Source organism: Spermophilus citellus, assembly GCF_964194105.1.
Source record: "Spermophilus citellus genome assembly, chromosome: 7".
Lineage (NCBI taxonomy): Eukaryota > Metazoa > Chordata > Mammalia > Rodentia > Sciuridae > Spermophilus > Spermophilus citellus.
The window spans coordinates 97,360,046-97,383,060 of NC_138188.1; the positions used below are offsets into that span (position 1 = coordinate 97,360,046).

At 38.5% G+C, this 23,015-nt stretch overlaps 1 protein-coding gene and 1 pseudogene across 2 annotated transcripts; both read left to right on the plus strand.

Annotated features, from left to right (window-relative positions):
• Nucleotides 1-2,475: 2,475 nt before the first annotated feature.
• LOC308653369 (OX-2 membrane glycoprotein-like) lies at nucleotides 2,476-18,365 on the plus strand (the record flags this gene model as incomplete). Its single annotated transcript, XM_081301960.1, has 5 exons — nucleotides 2,476-2,588; nucleotides 4,485-4,594; nucleotides 4,691-5,029; nucleotides 6,182-6,481; nucleotides 18,259-18,365. Exons 2-5 carry the CDS (start codon nucleotides 4,516-4,518, stop codon nucleotides 18,363-18,365), a joined length of 825 nt encoding a protein of 274 aa, XP_081158086.1. The 5' UTR covers nucleotides 2,476-2,588; nucleotides 4,485-4,515.
• On the plus strand, nucleotides 8,474-9,471 carry LOC308652720 (UPF0561 protein C2orf68 homolog; annotated as a pseudogene). Its single transcript has one exon. The product of its transcript is annotated as a UPF0561 protein C2orf68 homolog (transcript).
• Nucleotides 18,366-23,015: the final 4,650 nt, after the last annotated feature.

Sequence of the window (23,015 nt, forward strand, 5' to 3'; positions counted from 1 at the left end):
AAAATTGTGGGTGTGGAACGCCATCAGGCAGGTGGTTGGATTGGGATTTAAATGTCAAAAAGAGTAATTAAAAGTACCAGGTAAGGAGCACTTTCCCTCTCTTCATTTTAGCAAGTGAATAGTATTTAATTGGAAAGTGTTTAATGATCTTATAGGATATGATTTTTAATTATTTTTAATCATATAGGATATAAAAAATTTTAATTTTTCTACTCCAGTTCTTTGGGGGAAGATGGCAAGAAGAATATTTTTCAGAGGCTTGGCATATATCTATCGAAAACAGTTGTTCAACCCCAGGGCTGGGAAGCCTCAGTGTACTCTTTTTCAATCCCAGAGAAAGAACTTGGATGACTCAACAGAGAGGGTTTGGACATTTTTTTTTTTAATTCATGTCGTCCTGGGCAGCTGCAGAGTGGAACGATATAGAGGGCAGAGATGCTCCGGCAGGCAGAGGGAATGTACAGACAGACTGCATGCTTGCTGTACAGTTGGATTTCTTCAGATGTTTTATGAGTATGTTCTTTTATTTTATAACCAAAGTTGCTTTGCTTTGATCTTCACTTAAAGATTGGAGACAAAGGAACTGGCTAGTTTTCCCCTCTCCATTTCCTTTGTTATCACATTCTTTAGAGTCCTTATGTTTTCTTCTTTTTCTTTTTTATTCTTTTTAGATATCTATGCCAGTAGAGTATATTGTAACATGTTATACATATGTGCAGTATAACTTCCCATCCTTATGGTTGTACATAATGTAGAGTTACACTGGTCATGTATTCCTATATGAACATAGGGAAGTTATGTCTGATTTATTTCACTGTCTTTCCTATTCCCATCTCCCCTCCCTTCCTTTTTTTCTCCTTTGTCTAATCCTAAGAACTTCTATTTTTCCCTACCCCCACCTCAAATATTCTCTTTTATATGCGGATGTATTAGATCCGAATATAAAAGAGAATATTTGGCCTTTGGTTTTGAGGGATTGGCTTATTTCACTTAGCATGATAGCCTTCAGTTCCATCCATTTCCTGACAATTTTTAATTTCATTCATAGATCAGTAATATTCCATCGTGTGTGTGTGTGTGAGTGTGTGTGTGTGTGTGTGTATCACATTTTCTTTATCCATTCATCTGTTGAAGGGCACCTAGGTTGGTTCCATAGCTTAGCTATTATAAATTAAGCTGCTATAAACATTGATGTGGCTGCATCACTGTAGTATGTCGATTTTAAGTCCTTTGAGTATGTGCCAAGGAGTGGGATAGCTGGGTCAAATGGTCCATCCACTTCAAGTTTTCTGAGGAATCTACATACTGCTTTCCAGAGTGGTTGCACCAATTTGCAGTCCCACCAGCAGTGTATGAGTACATCCTGGTCTCACTGCCCTGAACAACAAACTTTCCTAGGTTTTAGGAAGCTAGTCAACCATGAATGAGGGAGCAGAGAAAGGACAATGAAGGGTGACTGAAAACCACAGGGAACCTTATCTCACAGATCACAGCTGGAAGGTTATAGCACCTGTGTGTTAAACCTGTCCCAGTCATAATTGTATCCCCTAAGAAAATCCATTGTTTCAAGATCATACTCCACCAGGTACCTGGACTCTCCCTTATCATTGAAACCATGTCACAACCCCCCAATCACCCTGACAACCAAAACATTAAGACCCTCACTAAAAATGCTTGCTGAATTCTTCTCAAAGAGTAATAAACTGATTAAGGTGGCAGGAAATTGAGGCAAAAACAGGGGGGACTCAATTTCCTTCAAAACTTCTTCTCTGTGAGTACTATACCATCCCCTCTTGTAGGTAGCCTGCAGTTCTTATGCAATAAGTCAAAAGTCAAAAGGTGGACCTGGTTTGTGCTCTCTGGAGACTTCCCTGGAAATGCCAGTAACTCTGGAGGGCTGGAGAAGCACACTGTTCTCTTCCCTGAGAGGACCCACTGTCTGCCTTGAGAACATCCCCTTTTCCCTTTTCCTTTCCCTTCTAATGAACACATGCCTGTTGCTCTGAGTGACATGTCTGAAATCTTTCTGGCATGACAGCAAGAACTGGGATAAGGGGGGCCTTCAGGTCTGCCTCAGCTTTTCAGCAGGGCTCTGCCCTGCGGCAGGAGGCACCCAAAGCAGTCTTGTTCCTTGATCTCACTCACTGTGGATAAATGAGCTCGATATTTGTCCTGTGCATGGATAACAGGACATTAATATTAGGAAAGGCTTAGTGACACTCTCAAAAGGAGTGCTAATTAAATTTTCTTGCAAATCAGTAGAAAAGGAGCCTGTGAATAAATCGTGTGACAGCTACAAACAGCAGACAGATATTTAGAAACATGTTTTTATAGATCTAAGTACCTGAAAAGAACTGGGGGCTAGGCAGGGAGGAAATTGAAAAACAATAGTTTCCAGACTTAATGAGTCACAGGGGCGGGAAGAGGTGGAGGTAGTGAATGGTGCACATTCACTATCGGTTCACAGTGCTGGAGGTAGGATAAGAAAATGCATCAATAGTGAAGGTTCTCATCAACAAATTCCATGGGCTTTCCACTCCATCTTGTCCCCCACCTCTTGATTCTTCCCATCTGTGCACAACAATCAGGTAACTCTACAGTTTTTCTTTCAAACATGTTTGGCTGGAATCAATAGTTTAAAAAAATGCCTATTTACTTTTATACAGTGAGGTAAACAAAGTGGTATGTTTGCGTCTGTATCATGTGGCTATTCAATCATGTAGCTAGCAAGTTGTTTAAACTGAGTATGTTTGAAACAATGAGTTATTCAACAGAATGCAAGAAAGGTAAGAATGAAGAGTCTTTCTGCATCAGAGGAGTGTCTGAGTAGCTCAAACTGGAGATTATAAACCAACTAGAAGCATATGAACTTTTGGCAAACTTGCTTTGCTTTGTAAGAGTCCTTGCGAATATATTGAAACAGCATATCTGCCTTTTAGTTTTGAGTCTGACTTGTTCTGAGTCTCTTCTTGTTCATGAAGACCTTTTTGACGCTGTCAAGTTGTAAATCTTTTCCTTTGTGGGTTTGTCTATCCTTATGAGCTTTAAGAATTAACAAGTAGCTTTAAGAATTAACAAGTATTCAGTCCTATTATCTTTTAGTCATTTAAAAATATTTAATTAAAGATATTTAAGTTGAATCCTTCTAAATCCATTTGGTTCATGGTAAAAGCAATAACCAGTGTTCTTTAAGAATTCAGGAGATTAAAAAAAATCAAGTGATTTCAAGATCAAAGAAAAACAATAACTTCTAGTTAAGGAGTTTTTTTTTTTTCCCTGCGGGAGGTATCATTTGAATTCAATTAGATAGTTCAAAGTTGAATGATGAATGACAGAAGCTGAGGCCAATGGGGGGGTGACAATAGAAGAAATCAGCATGTCCTGTTCTTTCTCTTCTATTCCCCTAATGTATTTCAGCACCTAAAATGCACAGCTCATTGTGACCAAGATTTAGTGTAGTGGTACAGCAGGAACTTAGCAAGAAATGCTCATTTGAACATCTATGTTTATGATTTTGGAAAATCTATACATGTATTTCTATTAGGCATGTAGTTAGAAGTAGATTGGCTGATCATAGGAGTGCTTGTATAGTCCTCATTTAACAAAGTTGAGCACCTTAAATACATTTATTGGTCATTTAAATACTCTTTTTGTGTGTGTGATATGTGTATTCAAATATTTTGTTCAGTTTTCCATTGATTTGTCTTGTTGATTTGTGGAAATATATATACATTAGGGTATAATGTACACATATGGAAAATATATTTTCTCACTCCATGGGTTGCCTCCTTACTTTTGAAGACGTATCTTTTGTGAATTGAAATTATTAAATCCTAAAATAAGCTAACTTTTCATTTATTACTTCATATCACCAAGAAAGGAATAAGGCACTAAATAACAACGTATTCCCTAGTTAAAAAATCAATGGCACCAGGTGCAGTGGCACTGAACTGTAATCCCAATGGCTTGGAAGGCTGAAGCAGGAGGATCGAAAGTTCAAAGTTAGCTTCAACAACTTTGCAAAGTCCTAAGCAACTTAGCAAGACCCTGTCTCAAAATAATAGATGAAAAAGGGCTGGGCATGTGGCTCAGTGGTGGGTCCAATCCTCATTATCAAAAAGAGAGAGAGGAGGGGCTGGGGATGTGGCTCAAGCGGTAGCACGCTCGCCTGGCGTGCGTGCGACCCGAGTTCGATCCTCAGCACCACATACCAACAAAGATGTTGTGTCCGCCGAGAACTAAAAAATAAATATAAAAAAAAAATTCTCTCTCTCTCTCTCTCTCCTTTCTCACTCTCTCTTTAAAAAAAAGAGAGAGAGAGCGAGGAGAGAGAGAGAGAGAGAGAGAGAGAGAGAGAGAGAGAGAGAGAAATCATTGGCTACCACAGACATATAGATGTTATACAATATTCTAAAAACTGTGTTTTGTCTCTCACATTTAGATTTTCAGTGCATTTTAAATAGATTTTTTGTCTCTGGTCTTAGGTGGTGGCCAATCTATAATTTATCCATACAGATGTCCCATGGACACAGCATTTATTGGAAAGATCATCTTTTTATGCAACATGACATTACTTTAGCTTTTCATCTAGATAGTAAGTCTTCAGTTTATTGTATTGGCTTTTTAGAATCAACTCCTTAATTCAAGAATTTTTTAAAAAAATTAAAAACTAAATTTAATTTATTTTCAGATTCCTTACATAAAATAAAGCATAACAGTAATGAAACAGCTGTACTAGGACGAAGTGTGACCATTTTCTGCAATTTGACAACTCCAGCAAATGTCGTGCAAATCACTTGGCAGAAGATCCAAGACTCTCTACCACAAAATATTGGCACTTACAGCAGTAAATACGGAGAAAAGATTCTTCCACCATACATAGACAGGCTGCACTGCAAGATCATTGAACCCAATTGCTCCTTCCTGACAATCAATGAAGTAACATTTGACGACGAAGCCTGCTACAAATGTCTCTTTAACGTGTTTCCTCATGGAAGTCATGGAGGAAAAATCTGCCTGAATATCTTAAGTATTTAAATGTTTTCTGTGGGATCAGAGTACTAAGGCAGAAATCATGGGCTTGTGGTATTTTAAGGTTGGCATTCAGAGAATGTTAGAGGATGAAGGACTGATAGAGAGCATCCCAGCCAAGTCATTTACTATATGTAAGGGATAAAAAAAAAAGGGGGTTGGGGGAAAGCCAGTAATGATCACGTGACTGCCCATGTTCATACAGTGCAGGACCTTCTCCCCTGTCCTCTGACTTCTTTGCCCTGCACTGGCTTTCAACTGTGAAGCATCCCTTCATTTAACTGGAGAGTTGAGAAAAGTTAGGAAAAGAAAAAGACTTTAGGGAAAGAGAAAGAATGATGAGGACTAAGAGAATAAGGAGTTTCCAGTCTTCAAATAAACAAAATGTCTCATGGCTTGTGGCAGTGTGACAGAGTTGCTGAGGGCCATTGCCAAGTAGAAATGACGCATCGAAATTTCCTTGCTAGCGTACCCCATGTTAAATGGATTTCGCTGTTGACATTGCATGTAAGGTGACCTTTCTCAAGGAAGGCAGATCCGGGTTTAGAGCTGATCAGGTTTGAGGAAGTATCCCCCGTCCTTGGGTTTAGGGCGTTCCGGGTTTAAGACAATAGGGGTTTTAGGGAAGTTGGAGGTTGAAGATTATTGCTGCCAGGATTAGGGTGTTCCTGCTGCTTGTTCCCGTGGAGTTCTCATGAGATTCAAATGGGATATTAAAAAAAAGCCTCGTGGGGTAGGTGAATGGGGCGGAGGAGAACTGGGATTGCCCCAGAGCATGTGTGGAGGCTGGTGTGAGTTCGGGAATAAAGAATTGCTGTTTGAATCTACAAAGCTGTGTGGTGGCTCGTGATTCTGTGCCAAGCCAAGACTGTGGCACAGAGTCACCATACTATATTGTGATAAATGTAACTTTTAGGCTGGATGAAAGTTGAGACACTAGTTGTTCCTCTCACCTTGGAGGGGCTGTGGGTATAGGAAATGATAGTATGAGGTTGTTGTTTGTTTTTTAAATGCAAGGAAGGGTATCTGAGAGGGCTCTTCTCAACATTTTTGGGATCATATAAAAATTTGGGGAGGCCAAGTTTTTAACAGCATAGGAATCTGGTATGGTATATTTTCATACTTAATTGTGTTTCTCTTTCTGCCTCAGCTGTAACTGAATTAACACCGGAACCCCGATTCAGTCCTGACTCTGAAGGTTTTCTTAGCTTTAATTATTCAGCCTTGGGAAAACCTGCACCTCGAATCTCTCTTTTCCCCTCACGAATCCTGAATTGTCCACCTGAGGAATACCTTGCTCAGAACCCCAACGGTACCATAACCGTCACTAAAGTGTACAACATCTCTATGGAAACTGTGAGGTCCCTAGGACTCCAACATCTGATTGTGCACATGGATCACCCTCTAAGGAATGAAGAGAAGATTGTTCCTCTGTCAGAAAAACAAGAATGTAAGTAGCAGTGAAGCCCAGAGAGGGGAAATATTTATCTTCCCTTAAAATTCACTTTCATAGGTGTTTGTTAAGTCATGTACTTTGAAAAAAAAATGTCATACACATGCATAGTTAAAAGACTGAAATAATGAAGACAGCCTCATAAACCTGCTCACCTGCTCCCTGGGGCAGCTGTTTTTAAATGGAAGATTTTGAAATTGATCTTGATATGTCTTCTACCCAATTTCTATCTCAATCACTTTGGGCTTATTTACTCTACCTTCAACTTTTCCTCTGCCCTTGCCCTTCCTCTGCAACCTTTATGGTTAAACCTGTTTCTTGTTTCATACTCCACAGAAAGTCTCTCTTTGTTGTCCATTTCTTTCTGCCTTCTTTCCCTTCTAGCTCTGCCAACTGTATTTATAACCATAATTTTTTTGTTATGACTAGGTATAAACCATTTATTCTTTTACTGAAGTAAAATAACAAAGTATTGTCGATGGACTCCCAAGACAGAAGGCTTTAAGGAGTAAAAAAAAATAATTATTTGTAATTAGTATGTCAAGGTTTTAATGAAATAAAAATTATATACAACATCATTCTCAAACTAGAAGCCTTAAATAGGTTAGCCCCAAAGTGTTTCTTTTTAAACAGTTTAAATTATTTGTCAACATTTAAAGATCCATAAATTTCAGGTGAATATTATGGGTTTCATCTTTTCTCTAAAATGGAAAGTTCTGGCAAATCTGGGCCCACATTTGTGCTTGGTGAGGACTATCTCATCTTGGTTCCTTAGCTTGGGCGTGGGTGCTCAGTTCTATAACCATAATTAAACAGGGTTAATAGGAATGGGATAATTTTTAAAGAGCTCAAGAAATAGTATGTGAATAATGTCTTTATATTCTACCCAGTAATCTTTTAAAATTAGAATTTCTCCAAATATTTACTCTACATACTGATAATCTGAGGTTTTTTTCTACCACTTTACCATTTATTTTCTGTTATCTCACCTTTAGTCTCTAAATATTTATGGTACATACTGACAATGTAAGAGTTTAATCTACCACACTCCTATCATTTTCTGTTATCTCACCTGTTCCTTTCTCTCTTTTTTTACTAATTTCTTTTGGTTAATGATTTATCTATATTTCCTTTCCCCCATACATTGGTTTACAGATTACATTATTTTAGTGATTGACTTGGAAATTATAACATACATCATGACTAATTAAGGTCTAAAAAATTTATTTATTTATTTATTTTTAAGGTCTAAAAAATTTAATACTTTAGTAATCACTTCCCAACAGTGCAATGAGTTTATATTAACTCCCACTCCTTGTGCCAATATTTTTGGGCATTCTTTATGCTTATGTATCACAGCATATTATCATTGCTATGACTGTTATTTGTTGTACTATTCATTTATATTTACCCTCTCTGTTGCTATTCATTTCCTTGCCTATTTTTCATGCTTTTCTCTGAAATCATTTTTCCTCTACATGGAGAATTTCTCTGTTGCTTTCCTTTATTTCTCTATTGGCTTACCTGGGATCAATTCTCTCAATATTTTTGATTAAAGAATATGTCTTCACTTTTGAAGAACATTTTCACAAAATTTGTGATTCCAATTTGACAGTTTTTTTGCATTTATTGGACAATGTCAAATATGTCATTTTATTGACTTTCTATTACCATGATTACTGTTGAAAAGACATTTCTTAGTCTTGTTGCTTAGTCTTTAGAAAGAAAAGTATCTTCCCCATCCCCAGCTCTGGCTATGTGTAAGATTTTCTCCTGGTGTTTGTTGCTTACCAGTTTTATTATCGTGTGCCCTAATGTAGTATTCTTATTCCGCTTGTGGTTGTCCAAAACCCTGGATTTTGTGTGTGTGTGTGTGTGTGTGTGTGTGTGTGTGTGTGGTGCTGGGTATTGAACCCAGGGCCTTGTGCATGCAAGGCAAGCACTCTACCAACTGAGCTATCTATATCCCCAGCCGTTTGATTTCTTAATATGGGAGAAAATATCCTTTTCTATAAATGTTCCACATTTTGTTTACCCATCCATCAGTTGATAAATATCTGGGCTGGACCGTTCGCCGGGGGCGCCGCGGGGCCGTTGGCGGCCAGCGGTGGCTCTGCACCGCGCGTTCCGGATGGAGGCAGCGCTGGGCCCGGGCCAGGGCTCTGCTGCCGGCCCGGCGGGCGGCTGGACAAGAGCCACGGCTTCGTGCACCACATACGACGGAACCAGATCGCTAGGGACGACTACGACAAGAAGGTGAAACAGGCTAAGAAGAAGGCGAGGAGGCGGCACACGCACGCGGCCGCGCAATCCCAACCTGCATGTGTACCTACCGCGGCGCCGAGATGCTTCTACCCACCCAGGCAACCCAGACTGTGAGGAGTCCGGTGAAAGCAGCAGTAGTGGTGGCTCCGAGCTGGAGCCTTCTGGCCATCAGCTCTTCTGCTTAGAATAGGAGTCGGACAATGGAGATGTCACATCAGTTATCGTGTATCAGGACCATGACCCAGGAAGGGTGAGTGAGGAAGTGTCAGCACTCACACCTCTGGATCTGCTCATGCAAGAGGCCCTCAAGTTGCATATCCAGGAGGAGATTGCCAAACTCCAGAGCCGACACTGACCAGGTGGGAGGCATTCTCTCCAGGCCAGAATCCTGCACTTGGATGAATTCTGACTAGGGAGCCCACCCTACATTGCGGTGCTAGGACTTGTCTGTCTGATCTTGAGACGCTTATAAGCTGCTGCCTCCACAGGGGTGTTGCAGGGCTACACCTAGCCCACCTCCCTTGCAGCAATTCTTTCTTGTATGTTGACCCATTTGGCTGGCCTATTGTCTTGGAATTTTTTGAGAATTTTGATTAGAGAACCTGGTGCTCTTGAAGCTAAGAACTTAGGGAGAGCCAGGGTTTATAAAGCCTTTTGCCAATACGCTGCTCTCTCACTGAGGGCATATGCCTGACCACTCACGCCGTGAGCCGTGTTTGTTACTTTATCATTTTCTTTCATGTTTCTGCTTCCACCATAGTTTCCTAGACACCCCCCCCCCTTAAGTTTTGTTCTTTTTGCCTCAGGTAGAACCCATCAATTCCTTTCACCCCATCTCTTGACATGACTATGCATCTCCACAGCTAAGGGCTTTGCTGGTGGGGAGTTCTGGGCATCTACCTTTCTAACAAGTTCTCTGAATATTTCTGGCACCAGGAAGATGGAAGAGGCCTGCCTGGAAGCTTGTTCTCTTCCCCTTGCATGACTTCTTCCCATGCTCCACTGCTTTGTGCTGTTTAGATAGGCCACCTAGGAAGAAGATGCTGTTGTTAAATCTGGGGTTCTCAGTGAATCCTGCTTTAGTTAGAGTTAAGCAATTCCAGCTTTTGATCCCATCCCTAGTTGTGAATAGACTATTCTCTGTTCAGACTAAAGGGGAATTGTCAAAACAAGGTATTAAAGTCCAGAACAGTTTTGAATGTATGTGCAAAGTAGAAATCAGCATAAGTTTAGAGCCCCAGTAGCCAGAAAAAAAAAGTCCCGAAGAAAGCCCATTCTAGAAAAAGTAAAATTAGCCCCTTATCTGCCCCACGTGTTTTCCTTTCCTACCTCCAAAAAATATACAACTAAGTGTCTTGTAGAGCCCCAGTAATAGTATGTTGGCCCATTTGGCTGGCCTAATATCTTGAAATTTTCTGAGAATTTTGATTAGAGAAACTTGTGCTCTGGTAGCAGAGACCTTAGGGAGAGCCAGGGTTTATAAAGCCTTCTGCAATATGCTGTATGTAGAGAATTTTTATTTTTTGGAATGGTCCCAGGAATCAAACCCAGGGCCTCTTGCATGCTAGGCAAGTACACTGCTACTGAGCTCCATTCTAACACAGAGTTAAACAAGAGGACTGAGGGTGCAGCTCAGTGGTAGAGTACCTGCCTAGCATGCACACGGCTCTGGATTCAGTCCCCAGCACCACTTTGGGAGGTGGGGAGGAGGTGGGGAGGCTAAGGTCTAAAGTCTACAAGATATCCTGTGCACTGAAGCTCCAAAGCACCTCGGTTTCCCAGCAAATCAAACTAACGTCAGTGACTCCAAATGTGGACTGTAAGTGAGCCTGTGAGCACTGAGTCCCTGAAACCAAAATACCCATCCCCAGGGGTTTCTGTATACAAACAGGATATCAAGATCAGTTTGACTGTTCCATCTCTTAAAGAACACCTAAGGGCACTGTTGATTTGTGTCCTGTACCCCTGAAAACTGACCCCTGGAGAATGGGGCAAGGCAGCTACTTCAACTGCACTATTACAACATTAAACACTATGAGCTACAACTTGCAGTGTCAGAGAAACACTGCAAAGTGAGTAGGTTGGTAAGTTAGAGGGGCCTGTGCTCCAGACCTACATCACTAGCCCAAGGTCAAGTGCCTTAAACCTTAGTCCCAGGCTCAGTTCTGCTTTTAGAGGAGAAAGTCTCTGACCTCTACTTATGCATCTAGCTATAAAGTGCCTTTGGACCTAGAATGTCAGCTACCGTCCAGCACCTGCGCCAAGGGGGCCCTTCCAGACTCTACCCACTTCTTCCTGCAGGGAAAGGACCAGTCTTTTTAGTCTTCCAACTCTCCAACTGATGTGTGACTTGAAACATGGGCTCTCACTGGAAGTCTGACTCCCTGGGAGGGAGGCGGTATCTGTCTTCTCGCAGCTTGATTGCCTGTTTCCTGGTTCTATGATAGAACATAGACAGAAGGCCCCAAAAGGAGTTGGGGAGCATGGCACCATTCCTGTCTCTTGAAGGGGGAAGAGGTAAAAGAAGGCAGTGTTTAGTGATTGCCTGTTGGGTCCCTTTATGTGTTTGTCATGTTGGTCTCACAAAGGCCCCTTTTACTCCTTTTTTCTTTAGGAACTTTTGTTTATAAAGGACATATATTTCTACCATGACAGCATTCTAATACATGTATGACTTTTGCAGTGACTAAATAAAGCACTGAGACCTGTACTTCAGTGAGAGGTGGTCCTTCAGAGCCGCCCTGCTGGAGCAGATACTGCTGTCTGCCCCAGAGCTCAGCCCCACTGCTCGCCACCATCGTCCATCTGGAGCCAGGATGGTGCTATCCACCTTATTTAAACCTGCCTCCAGACAGCTTGCACCTGTTTCAGAAACTCGTGCTTTGCCTGGAGGAGCATGTCCACAGCATTTCTCACAGGTTCTAGAGATGTCCACAAGAGGAGTGCCCTCTGCCGGTCAGTGCTGAGGCAGCAATCTTAGCCTGAGTGAAGCAACACTCACTTGAGTAGATATGTTCTCGGCTGTCTTAAAGAAAAGTCTGATAGGCATGTCTATTGGGTATGGAGTGTTCCTCCCTCTGTTCTTAACTGAGGTTAAGCCCGAATTTTAAAGCTTTTGTTTCCTGGGCCACAAAGGGTGATTACCAAGAGGAGGTAGCCGTCATGCAAGGTCTTGGAACTGTGCTTCAGTGAGCTGTGAAGCCTGAGTTGTAGCCCACTGGCAAGCAGGAGGCCTTGGAGTGCAGCGCAGGGAAAGGAAAGGAAAGCTGTGTGAGGTGGGAACCCCAAGCCCCACCAGCCAGTAGGCTAACACTCACAGGAAGAGCCTCTCTGGACAGGAGACTGCCAATCGGAGATGAGTCCACAGGATAGGAGGAAGCCCTTGGGTGGTGAGTGCCCAACCTGCTGTGAATTTGGCAAGATCCATGAACTCAGGGTGCTGGGTTCCCTGATGGTTCACAATTTAAATGAGGACTTTGCTTATCAAATGAGGAATGAGAATGGAGTCCCCTCTTGTCTCAGCCTTTGGGAGAATCACCATGGAATGCTGACCAGTATTTGACATACTTTAACTCCTCCAAATTCCTGTCCTGTCCTCCAGGAATCACATGACCAAGAAGCCATAGGCACCCACCCCAAGTTTCCCCAGGAGTTGGGGTGAGGTAGAAGTGAGGACCTGCTGAGTGAAGGGCTCCTCCGCCTTCTCGGAGCCAGCAGAGCCTGGCAGGTTGCACTGGCTGCTTCAAGGTGCCAGGTGTGAAAAGGCCTTGTTTGTGTTTTCTGGCTCCCAGTGTGTCTGCTGTTGTGGGTAAATAAAACAGTGTACAGACTATTTGAAAGTCCCAGATGGGAGACACTTTTCAAAAGCAGTATTTTGTTAAACCAATAAACTATGTTTACAGCAAAATAAAATAAAATAATAAATAAATAAATATCTGAGTTATTTTCATTTTTTGTTATGGCAAATGATTTTGCTATGAATATTTGTGTAAAAGTTTTTGCATGTGCATGTTTCCAATTCTCTTGGGAATATACCCAAAAGTAAATTGGTTGTTTACATGGTAATATGATATTGACCTTTTTGAGGAACTACAAACTGTTTTCCACAGTGGTTAAACCATTTTAAGTTCCTAATAGCAATACACGAATGTTTGAATTTCTTTACATTCTTTCTAATGCTTTTTATTCTCTCAATTTTAAAAGAAATTATAGCCATAGCAGTGGAGGTGAAGGGGTATGTTATTGAAGTACTTTATACTCTTTAACCTAAATTCCCAAATGCTCATATCCCCAGCCCTGGGAAAAACTAATCTGATTTATATATCTATACATCTGTCTGTATATTTTCATGTAAATGTAATCATATTTGTGGTCTTTTGTGATGTATGATTTTATCTTCTTTCAGAAAGCATTTACTTTTGCTTTCTGTAGGTGCTTATTAGGGATAGATTGCTTTAATACAATTAGGGATTAGGTGACTTGAAATAGTCTATACTCTTCACTCCTTGAAAAGTGGAGTTTCTTTCTGGTCCATTCTTTTTTGATTTTGTTGTTTTTGCTTTTTTGTTTGTTTGTTTTGGGTACTAGGGATTGAACTTGGGTTACTTAACCACTGAGCCACATCCTCAGTCCTTTTTTATTTTTAGATGAAGTCTTGCTAAATTGCTTTGGGTCTCACTAAGTTGCTGAGACTAGCTTTGAACTTGCCATCCTCCTTCCTCAGCCTCCCAAGCTGCTGAGATTAGAGGTGTGTGCCTGGCTCTGGTTCATCTTATCTCCTGGAGTTTAACTCTTTGGAATTTTAAGCCTCAAGTCCTACCAGGACCCTTTGCCTTGGTAGACTTTTAATTCCAGCCTTTATTGCTGACTTTTCTGCTCAACTTTTCAGTATCTCAGCTTTGGCTTTCACTTTAAAAATTTGTGCTTCTCCTAAGTAAAAACATATCTTAAAATGAGACACTCCCTCTCTTGGCTTTCTCCTTTTACTAGGTCTATAAATTCTTAATGAACCCTTTGATGTTTCAGAACATTTTTAAAGTAATTTGTCCATATTTTCTTAATGTCTTCAGTGGGAGGGTTAGCCTCAAACTAATTAGGTCATTGCTAGAATTAAAACCTGCCTATATTACCCAATTTCATACTGATAAGCATCTTTTCTTCTGTTACAACTGCATTTCCATAGCTTTCAGGAATTGCTGTGCTTTGAACCCCCTCTCCCAGAAGTACAAGACAGCATCATTTTCAACCCTTATCACATTGCCTTAGATATTCTCTACAGAAATGAAGAGATCCTGACTTACCTGCTAACCAGAATTTCCATCCTCTTTTTTTTCTGAAGGAAGGTAGAAATGATACTCCTAACATTTTGCTCCATTTTGGGAATCCCTTTATGTTTGGATAAGCACTGCAGAACAAGATTTGGATACAAGTGTCATCCAAAAGCTCCTGTGTTAACTCAGGAATATTCAGAGATGGGGCATGATTGGAAAAGGTGGGTCACTGGGGGCGTGTCCCCAGTGCCATAGTCCTGCACATATTCATATTCTCCCTCTGTCCTTCCTGGCCATCATGAGGTGAGCAGTGCTACTTCACCACCCTCTCTTGTTATGATGTTCTGCCTCGTCTTGGGCCCAGAGCAATGGACTTGACAGATCAGGGAATAAACCTTTGAAACCATGAGCCAAAATAAGCTTTTCATCCTCCAGCTTGTTCTTGTTGGGTCACAGCAATGGAAGGCTGACTAACATCATATTCTATAGTTTATGTTAACCGTCCTTCTGCCTGAATCGTCCATTGGTCCTGACAAGAAGTCACATGTCAATCTGCTAATTGCAATAGCAGATACTACTCCATATTCTTTTCTTCTATATTTTTGTTGTGGTTTAGAGATGAGATGTCCCCCAAAAGCTGATGTGTGAGACAATTCAAGAAAGCTTACAGAGAAAATGATTGGGTTGTGAGAGCCTTAACCTAATAAGTGTATTAATCCTCTGACAGGAATTAACTGGGCACTCACGGTAGGTAATTGGGGTGTGGCTGGAGAAGGTGGGTCCCTAGGGGTGTGGCTTTTGGATTTGTATTTTATCCTTCTTGAGCAGAGCTCTCTCCACATTCTGGTCCCATGTTCCCAGATGCTTTCCTCCTCCACACCCTTCCACCATGATGTTCTCCTTCACCTTGAGTCCTAGAGAATGGAGTTATCCATCCATGGACTGTGACCTCTGAAACTGTGAGCCTCCAAATAAACTTTTCCTTCTTTAATTGTGCTTATCAGATCTTTTGGTCACAGCAATGAAAAAAACTGATTAAAACAATCCTAGTGCCATGTTTTGTTTTGTTTGTTTATTCATTTTATCCTTCAGTGTGAATACATGTGCTGCATTCATTTAATCTAAAGTATTTCAATTCTGAGAATTTTCTCATTTCTCTGATAATTTCCTGCCTGTTCATCTAACTGATTCTTTTTGTATAAACCTCTGATTAAATAAGCATTGAAATATTTGGATTTGATTTTTTTTCTAATATTCGTATCTTTTTTTTTCTCTTTCTCATGTTAGCTGGAAGGTTTTCTAAAAATTATCTTCAAACTGATTCATTGAATTTTTCCTTTTTTGGACAAATCAGGTTTTTAATTTAGAATTGCTTTGGGGATTTAAAATGAAAATTGTCTAATTTTTTATAGAGTTTAAGAAAGTAATATCAAATATATCTGGGAATAATAATTTGTAAAGATTATATTTAACTTCTGTTTCTTTAATTGTCTTCCCCTACCTCTACCCTTACCATTTTAACATTATGTTTCTTTTACTTAGCCGCCTCACTTGGATGAAGCTTTCTTCAGAGTGTGGTGATCTTTTCTTTATTGGAGGTTTATAAAAGGCTACAGTTTTTGGAGGGGTGAACTTTTGTGTGTAGAGAGCAGGCAGCAATTAGATAGGAGACCCTGAAAATCAGAGTGTAAAGGCCTTCATTCTGGAGCCCTGAACAGTACTGCCTTAGTTATTTGAAGTGAGTTTAATAAGTTACACCTACTTCTCCATTTTTATTTTAGCTGGGTTGTAAGCATCTTGGCTGTCCAACGTTGCACTTTGGAATATGAAGTAGGTGATTTTAACTATAAATTCTGTTACTCCCCCTGAGTCGTCTTCTGCTTTTTCAAGGCTCTTTCTTCGTGCGTTGTCTGCTTTGTACCTCCCCAAGGCTGCAGCCTCTTTTATCTTGTACCTTTATAGCTCATTGCTCCTATGTTTGATTCATCATAATTTCTTATCACTGGAAGTTCCTCTGCAGTATTTTTGTTGTTTTGAATTTAAATCTTTTACTTTTATCACTATAATTTTAATTAAGTCTCAAGAAATATTTTTGCTTCTCTGTCTCTTGAAGCTGAAATTAATTAGTTTCTTTTTCCTGGTAAATCTCCCCATCTTATCTCCCATCAATCTATTGGCTAGTTTGGTTAACTTATGGTTAAGTTTACTTCTTACTAAGGTACAAAGTCTGTAAGAAGTAATGTGAATTTATAAAAGCATTATTCTTGCTTACTTTTGTGACAATATCAAGGAGGTTAATTTCTGAGTCTGTTGAAATCTCATATAGAGTTTTATCCCCCTATGATATATATCTCCTATTTAGAATGGGTATGTAGTATCTCATTGAAAAAAAAATATATATATATATATAGTTTGTTTGTTTGTTTTGTTTTGTTTTTTTCTCTCAATACCGGGAACTGAACCCAGAAGCACTTGACCACTGAGTCACATCCCCAGACCTATTTTTGTATTTTACTTAGAGACAGGGCCTCATTGAGTTGCTTAGTGCCTTGCTAAGTTGCTGAGGTTGGCTTTGAATTCACAATCCTCCTACCTCAGCCTCCCAAGCTTCTGGGATTACAGGTGTGCACCATCGCGCCTGGGCTTCCTGGGAATTGAACTCAGAGGCACTTGACCACTGAGCCACATCCCCAGCCCTATTTTGTATTTTATTTAGAGACAGGGTCTCACTGAGTTGCTTAGAGTCTTACTTTTGCTGAGGCTGACTTTGAACTGGCAATCCTCCTTTCTCAGCTTCTGGAGCCACTGGGATTACTGGCGTGTGCCACCATGCCTAGCTCCCCTATGCTTCTTTGTTGTTGACTTTAGAGATTTATGTTCACATTTGGGTCTTCAGGTTCAGTCTCCTCTGACTATTTAGAATGGGTATGTAGTATCTCATTGAATAAGAACATCAGTAAAAACAGAAGCTCACACAAAACAATGGCTGAGCAGTCAAAAGTAAATGGCCAAAGTTATTAAACTAAAACACAGGAGCTTTTCTAACAGCATTTAGGGAAGAAGAAACTAGTGATAAGGCTCTCTTTTCCTTCAATGGTAATAGAAAATTCAAACCAGCAAATTAAACAGGGGTGAAAGTTTACTATAGGATTAATATTTATATTTAGGAGAATTTTAAAAAGGACAAGACAAACAAATAAACAAATAAACCCCTACCCTGACAAGACTTAAGAATATAAAACTCACAATATTTCATGCATTTAACATAACTTCAAATTTCCTAGGGGCCAACATAAAACACAAGTTCAATTTTCTATTTTATCTAAGAACAATCATTGTTAATCCTTAAGAATGGCCTTTTGTTAATTTTAAATTATATTAAAAGAAGTAGGAATTATATTCAAAGGCAACATAGAAAGAAGAGGTATCTATCATATGATTTGGGAACACTAGGGTCAAAACCTTGTTGATGCTCAAAACCTTGCAGTTTGTTTTTTGTTTTCCCAAGAGTTCATCTTATGGAGTTGGAACTGAACTTGTTTCCCAATTTTGCCACTTAATCACCGTGTATTTAGGGGATTCTCTTAACATCACAGACACTGCATTTCCCCATCTGTACCTAATAACTGTACCTACCCAGTTAATGTAAATAGTCCTTGTAAAATGCTTCTTACAGGTTTTTTTGTATGTTAATCTTAAATATTTGTTATTATTAGAAATTCATTTTCTGATGTTATTACAGACTCTAAATTTTATTTTGGTAATGTAGTCATCCACTATACTATATTTTGCTTAATCATTTTTCTGTGATGAATGTTTAAGTGGTTATGTAATTTTTTTCTCCTTTTTGAGATCAATAGGATTATATTAAATATCACGTCTTATTTTGAAGAATATGTACCAGTTTGAGTATATTTTACTATATGTTTTTTATAAATTGGAATATGGCACATTCTTGTAAAGAATAAATTTGAATGTCAGTGAAGCAGTAAGAATCAAAAGAAGAGAAGGAAGAAAAAGGGAAAGGGGGAAGGAGAGAAGAGGAATTGAGGAATGAAATTAACCAAATTATTTGTACATACAGACATATCACAATGAATTCAGCACATGTAATTATGATAAACCAATAAAATTAATAATAAAAAAAGGAATATTGCAAATTAAAGGTACCAGGATGAAGTACACTGTAGAGGAAAAAAAGTATGGTCATGAAGAACATGTTTCTGGTTTTTCTTTCAGGTGCTACTTGTTCTTCTACTTGCATATGTATAGTTTCAATGATCTTCGTTTGTGTTTTGCTTAGCAAACTCCTCATTCTCTATTTTGTTTGGAGAAAGAAAAAGTAAGTCATATTACTATATGTTTGTGATAAAGAAAGTTGTTAAAACAAGATTAGTTTTAAATATTTTTGCAATAATTCCAAGGGATCTGGCAAAATGCATCATGAAAAGAGGAATGAAAACTCTTCCATATGCTTGGTTCTTCCCATTATCAGGGGTGTGTCTTTGTCAAAATGATACTTTACTTAGGATTGCCATAAAGGTGCAACCACTTATGCTTGTAATAAATTGAGTTTAAGATTTTTTATTGAGATTTTTATAGGAGACTGCATATGGACCCTAGACAACTGGTGGGAGGGAGTCCACTGTGTAGTAGAAAAGACTGAGACTGGGAGCCCCAAATAAGTCTGACTAAGCCATAATGAGCTGAAAGTGATCTTATTTTTACAAGACTAATACAATAAAATATCCATTCTTTAATCCAACAAATACTTCCTGAGGCCTCTAAATTGCTGTGCATTGTTCCCAGTATCAAAGACAGAATTGAAACAGATGAGTTCTTTGCCTTAAGGAGTCTACATCCTAGTGAAAAGAAATAGACCATGGAATGACAAAAGGAAAGAGGAAATATCAGGCAATGATAAGTACTGGGTAAAAAATAAGACAGTATGATATGATTGAAAGACATGTGGCTAGTTTATGTTAAGAGGTCTCTGGGAATGGGGACGTTTCAACTGATACCTGAATAAGAAAAAAGGCATGAGTGGAATTCTTGGTGAATAGCATTACAGACAAAAATGAAGAATATTTAATTCATATACCAATGTGGGAATAAGCTTGGTGTGTTACAAGAATAAAAAGAAAGTTGGGGCTGGGGTTGTGGCTCAGTGGTAATGCGCTTGCCTAGCATGTGTGATGCACTGGGTTCGATTCTCAGCACCACATACAAATAAATAAAAAATAAATAAAAATAAAGGTCCATCAACAACCAAAAAATATTTTAAAAAAATAGTCAATGTGGTTAGAACAATGTTTTGGAAATGGAAGTGGTGGCCAGAATAGGTTAGGCCCACAGGCTTGGGATTTTCATCATCTGCAATTTCAATCCATGGAAACAAGAAGCACAAGAATTTGATTTACACTATCAAAAGCTCTGTCTTGCAAGAATGTGGACAAGGTTCCTTAGATCAAGAATGAAGGACAAAGAGAGGAGAAGAGAGACAGTCTGGAATACAGTGGTAGAAAAGGGGATGGAGGCATTAGTGATGTGTTTGGAATCTGTACATTGGGAGAAGAGGATGTGGGCATCTCACTAATGCAAATGCTCTACCACTGAGCTACATTCACTGCCGAGGGGTATGTTTAGGATGACAAGATTTACTGAAAGATCAGATGGGGAAAAAGAGCAAAAGGAAAGAAGTATGCTGATTACTAGACATAGAACAATGATGTTATTGGAGTATATTTTGAACATTAGATAAAGACAATTTATAAATCTGGGAAAGAACAGAGAACAAGCTTTGGGTGAAGGATTAAGAATTCTATTTGAAACATGTTAATTTAATTTTGAAATGCCTATTTCACATCCAAGGGAATATGTTAATTAAGTATCTACATATATGAAATCTGAAATTTAGGGAGTAAAGACCAGAGGTATAAGTCTCCAATGGGACAATCATAAATTACATTACTATTGACTAGAAACAATATGCAGGTTCTGTAATCAGAGTATTTTTACATTGAACTAAGCACTTGAAAAGATATTTTGGTCAATCTCTCAAGAGAATTTGAATCAGAGTCTTCCAATATTTTATTAATGTTTTGTTTTCATATTTCATATTTTTACAATGTACTGCCATGAGGGGGAGTGTTTGAGCCATATTCATCTTATGGATGCATCATTGTTACTATATGTCTAGGCACCTGTGTGAACAATCACCATTACAGTCAAGAGAGATTCCTGAGGAGACAGAACCTCATCTGACACACAGGTGATTGGCACTGCCTGATTTTGTTTTTTACTGTTATTGTGTATTCCTCAAATTTAATACCTAATTTTCCAAGTTAAGTTATGCATTTGGTAGCAGCAATTATCATTTTAGAAATAAAGGGAAACAAAGATTGATTTGTTTAAATATATAATCCAATTCTATGAAGTAGTGGATTCAAATGAGGCTAGTTAATATTAATACCTTTGCTTTATTTTTAATTTTTAAAACTTGAATTTTCTGATACATAAAACACAAATATTTTAATGCATAGCTATAGGTATACATTATATAATTACATAAACATATAATATTTAAATCATGTTAAATGTACATATCTCCTCAAACATCATGTATGGTAGTGAAAACATGTAAAATTATTTGTACTAGCCTTTTACAATATACAGAATTTTATCATTATTTATAGTTATTCTACTTTGAAATAGCACACCGAAAGTTATTCCTCCTAGATAACTAGTTTTTCTAAATTCTCTTTCAGTGAATTCATCAATAATGTATAGGAACACATTTGATTTATGGGTGTTAATTTTATATCTGGCTGCTTTGCTGAATTCATTTGTTAGCTCTAGAAGATTTCTGGTGGAATTTTTGGATCTTCTAAATTTAGAATCATGTTGTCAGCAAATAGTGATAGTCTGAGGTCTTTTCCCCCCTATTTGTGTTGTTTTAATTTCTTTCTTCCCTCTAATTGCTCTGGCTAGAGTTTCAAGGACAATGTTGAATAAAAGTGGTAAAAGAGGGCATCCTTATCTTGTTCCAGTTCTTAGAGGGAATGCTTTCAATCTTTCTCCATTTAGAATGATGTTGGCCTTGGGTTCAGCATATATAGATTTTACAATATTGAGGTATAGTCCTACTATTCCTAGTTTTTCTAGTGTTTTGAACATGAAGAGGTGCTGTATTTTTTCAAATGCTTTCTCTGCATCTATTGAGATGATCATATGATTCTTGTCTTTTAAGTCTAATGAATCATGTTTATTGATTTCCATATGTTGCACTAACCCTGCATCCTGGGGTGAACCCCACTTGGTCATGGTGTACTATCTTTTTAATATGTTTTTGTATGGGATTTGCCAGAATTTTATTGAGAATTTTTGCATGTATGTTCATTAGGGATACTGATCTGAAGTTTTCTTTCCTTGGTGTGTCTTTGGTTTTGGTATCAGAATGATACCAGCTTCATAGAGTGAGTTTGGAAAGCTTCCCTCCTTTTCTGTTTCATGGTATAATTTGAGAGGTATTGGTGTTAATTCTTCTTTGAAGGTTTTGCAGAACTCAGCTGAGAGTCCATCTGGTTCTGGGTTTTTCGTAATTATTAGGCTTCTGATGGTGTCTTCATTGCTTGAGTTTGATCTGTTCAAATCGTGTATGTCCTCCTGGTTCAATCTGGGTAGGTCATATGTCTCTAAAAATTTGTCATGTCTTTGAGAATTTTTATTTTATTGGAGTATAAAATTTCAAAATATTTTCTAAATATCTCTGTATTTCAGAAGTCTCAGTAATGATATTTCCTTTGTCATCACAAATTTTAGTAATTTGAGTTTTTTATTTCTTTTTGTTAGCATGGCTAATGGCTTATAAATTTTATTTATTTTTACAAAGATCTAACTTTTCATTTTGTCAATTTTTTTTGCTTCAATTGGCTTGATATACATAGATGCTCCATTGTTTGGGGCATATTTATGATTGTTATATCTGATTGATCTATAATTCCCTTAAGCAGTATAAAATGTCCTTCTTTGTCCCTTCTGATTAACTTTGGCTTGAAGTCACTTTATCTGATATGAGGACACAGAAACCCCTGTTTGTTTATACAATCCATGTGAGCGATATGTTTTTTCCATCATTTAACCTTTAGTCTGCGGTTGTCTTTGCCTATGAGGTGAGTCTTTTGGAAATAGCATATTGTTGGGTCTGTTTTTTAATTCAATCTGCTAGTCTGTGTCTTTTTAGTGATGAATTCAGGCCATTAATGTTCAAGGTTATTATTGAGATATGATTTGTGTTTCTGGTCATTTTTGGTTTATTTCTGTTTTTTTTTTATTTGAATTCGTTTCTCCTTTTATTGACTAGTCCTTTAGTGTATTTCCTCCTTTCACTGGTTTTCACTTTTTTTTTTTCATTTCATCTTCATGGAAGATTTTGTTGAGAATATTCTAAAGTGCAAGCGTCCTGATTGTGAATTCTTTTAATTTTTGTTTACCATGGAAGGTTTTTATTTCATCTTCAAATCTGAAGCTTAATTTCACTGGATATAGGATTCTTGGTTGGCATCCATTTTTCTTTCAGAGCTGATATATGTTATTCTAGGACCTACCATCTTTGAGAGTCTGGGCTCAGAAATCAGCTAAGATCCATATTGGTTTCCCCTGTATGTAATCTGATTTTTTTTTCATTTTAAATTCTTTTTAAAAAAATTTTTATTATTAGTTGTTCAAAACATTACATAGCTCTTGACATATCATATTTCATACATTTGATTCAAGTGGGTTATGAACTCCCATTTTTACCCCATATACAGATTGCAGAATCACATCGGTTACACATCCACGTTTTTACGTAGTGCCATACTAGTGACTGTTGTATTCTGCTGCCTTTCCTATCCTCTACTATCCCCCCTCCCCTCTCCTCCCCTCCCATCTTCTCTCTCTACCCCATCTACTATAATTCATTTCTCCCCCTTGTTTTTTTTCCCTTTCCCCTCACT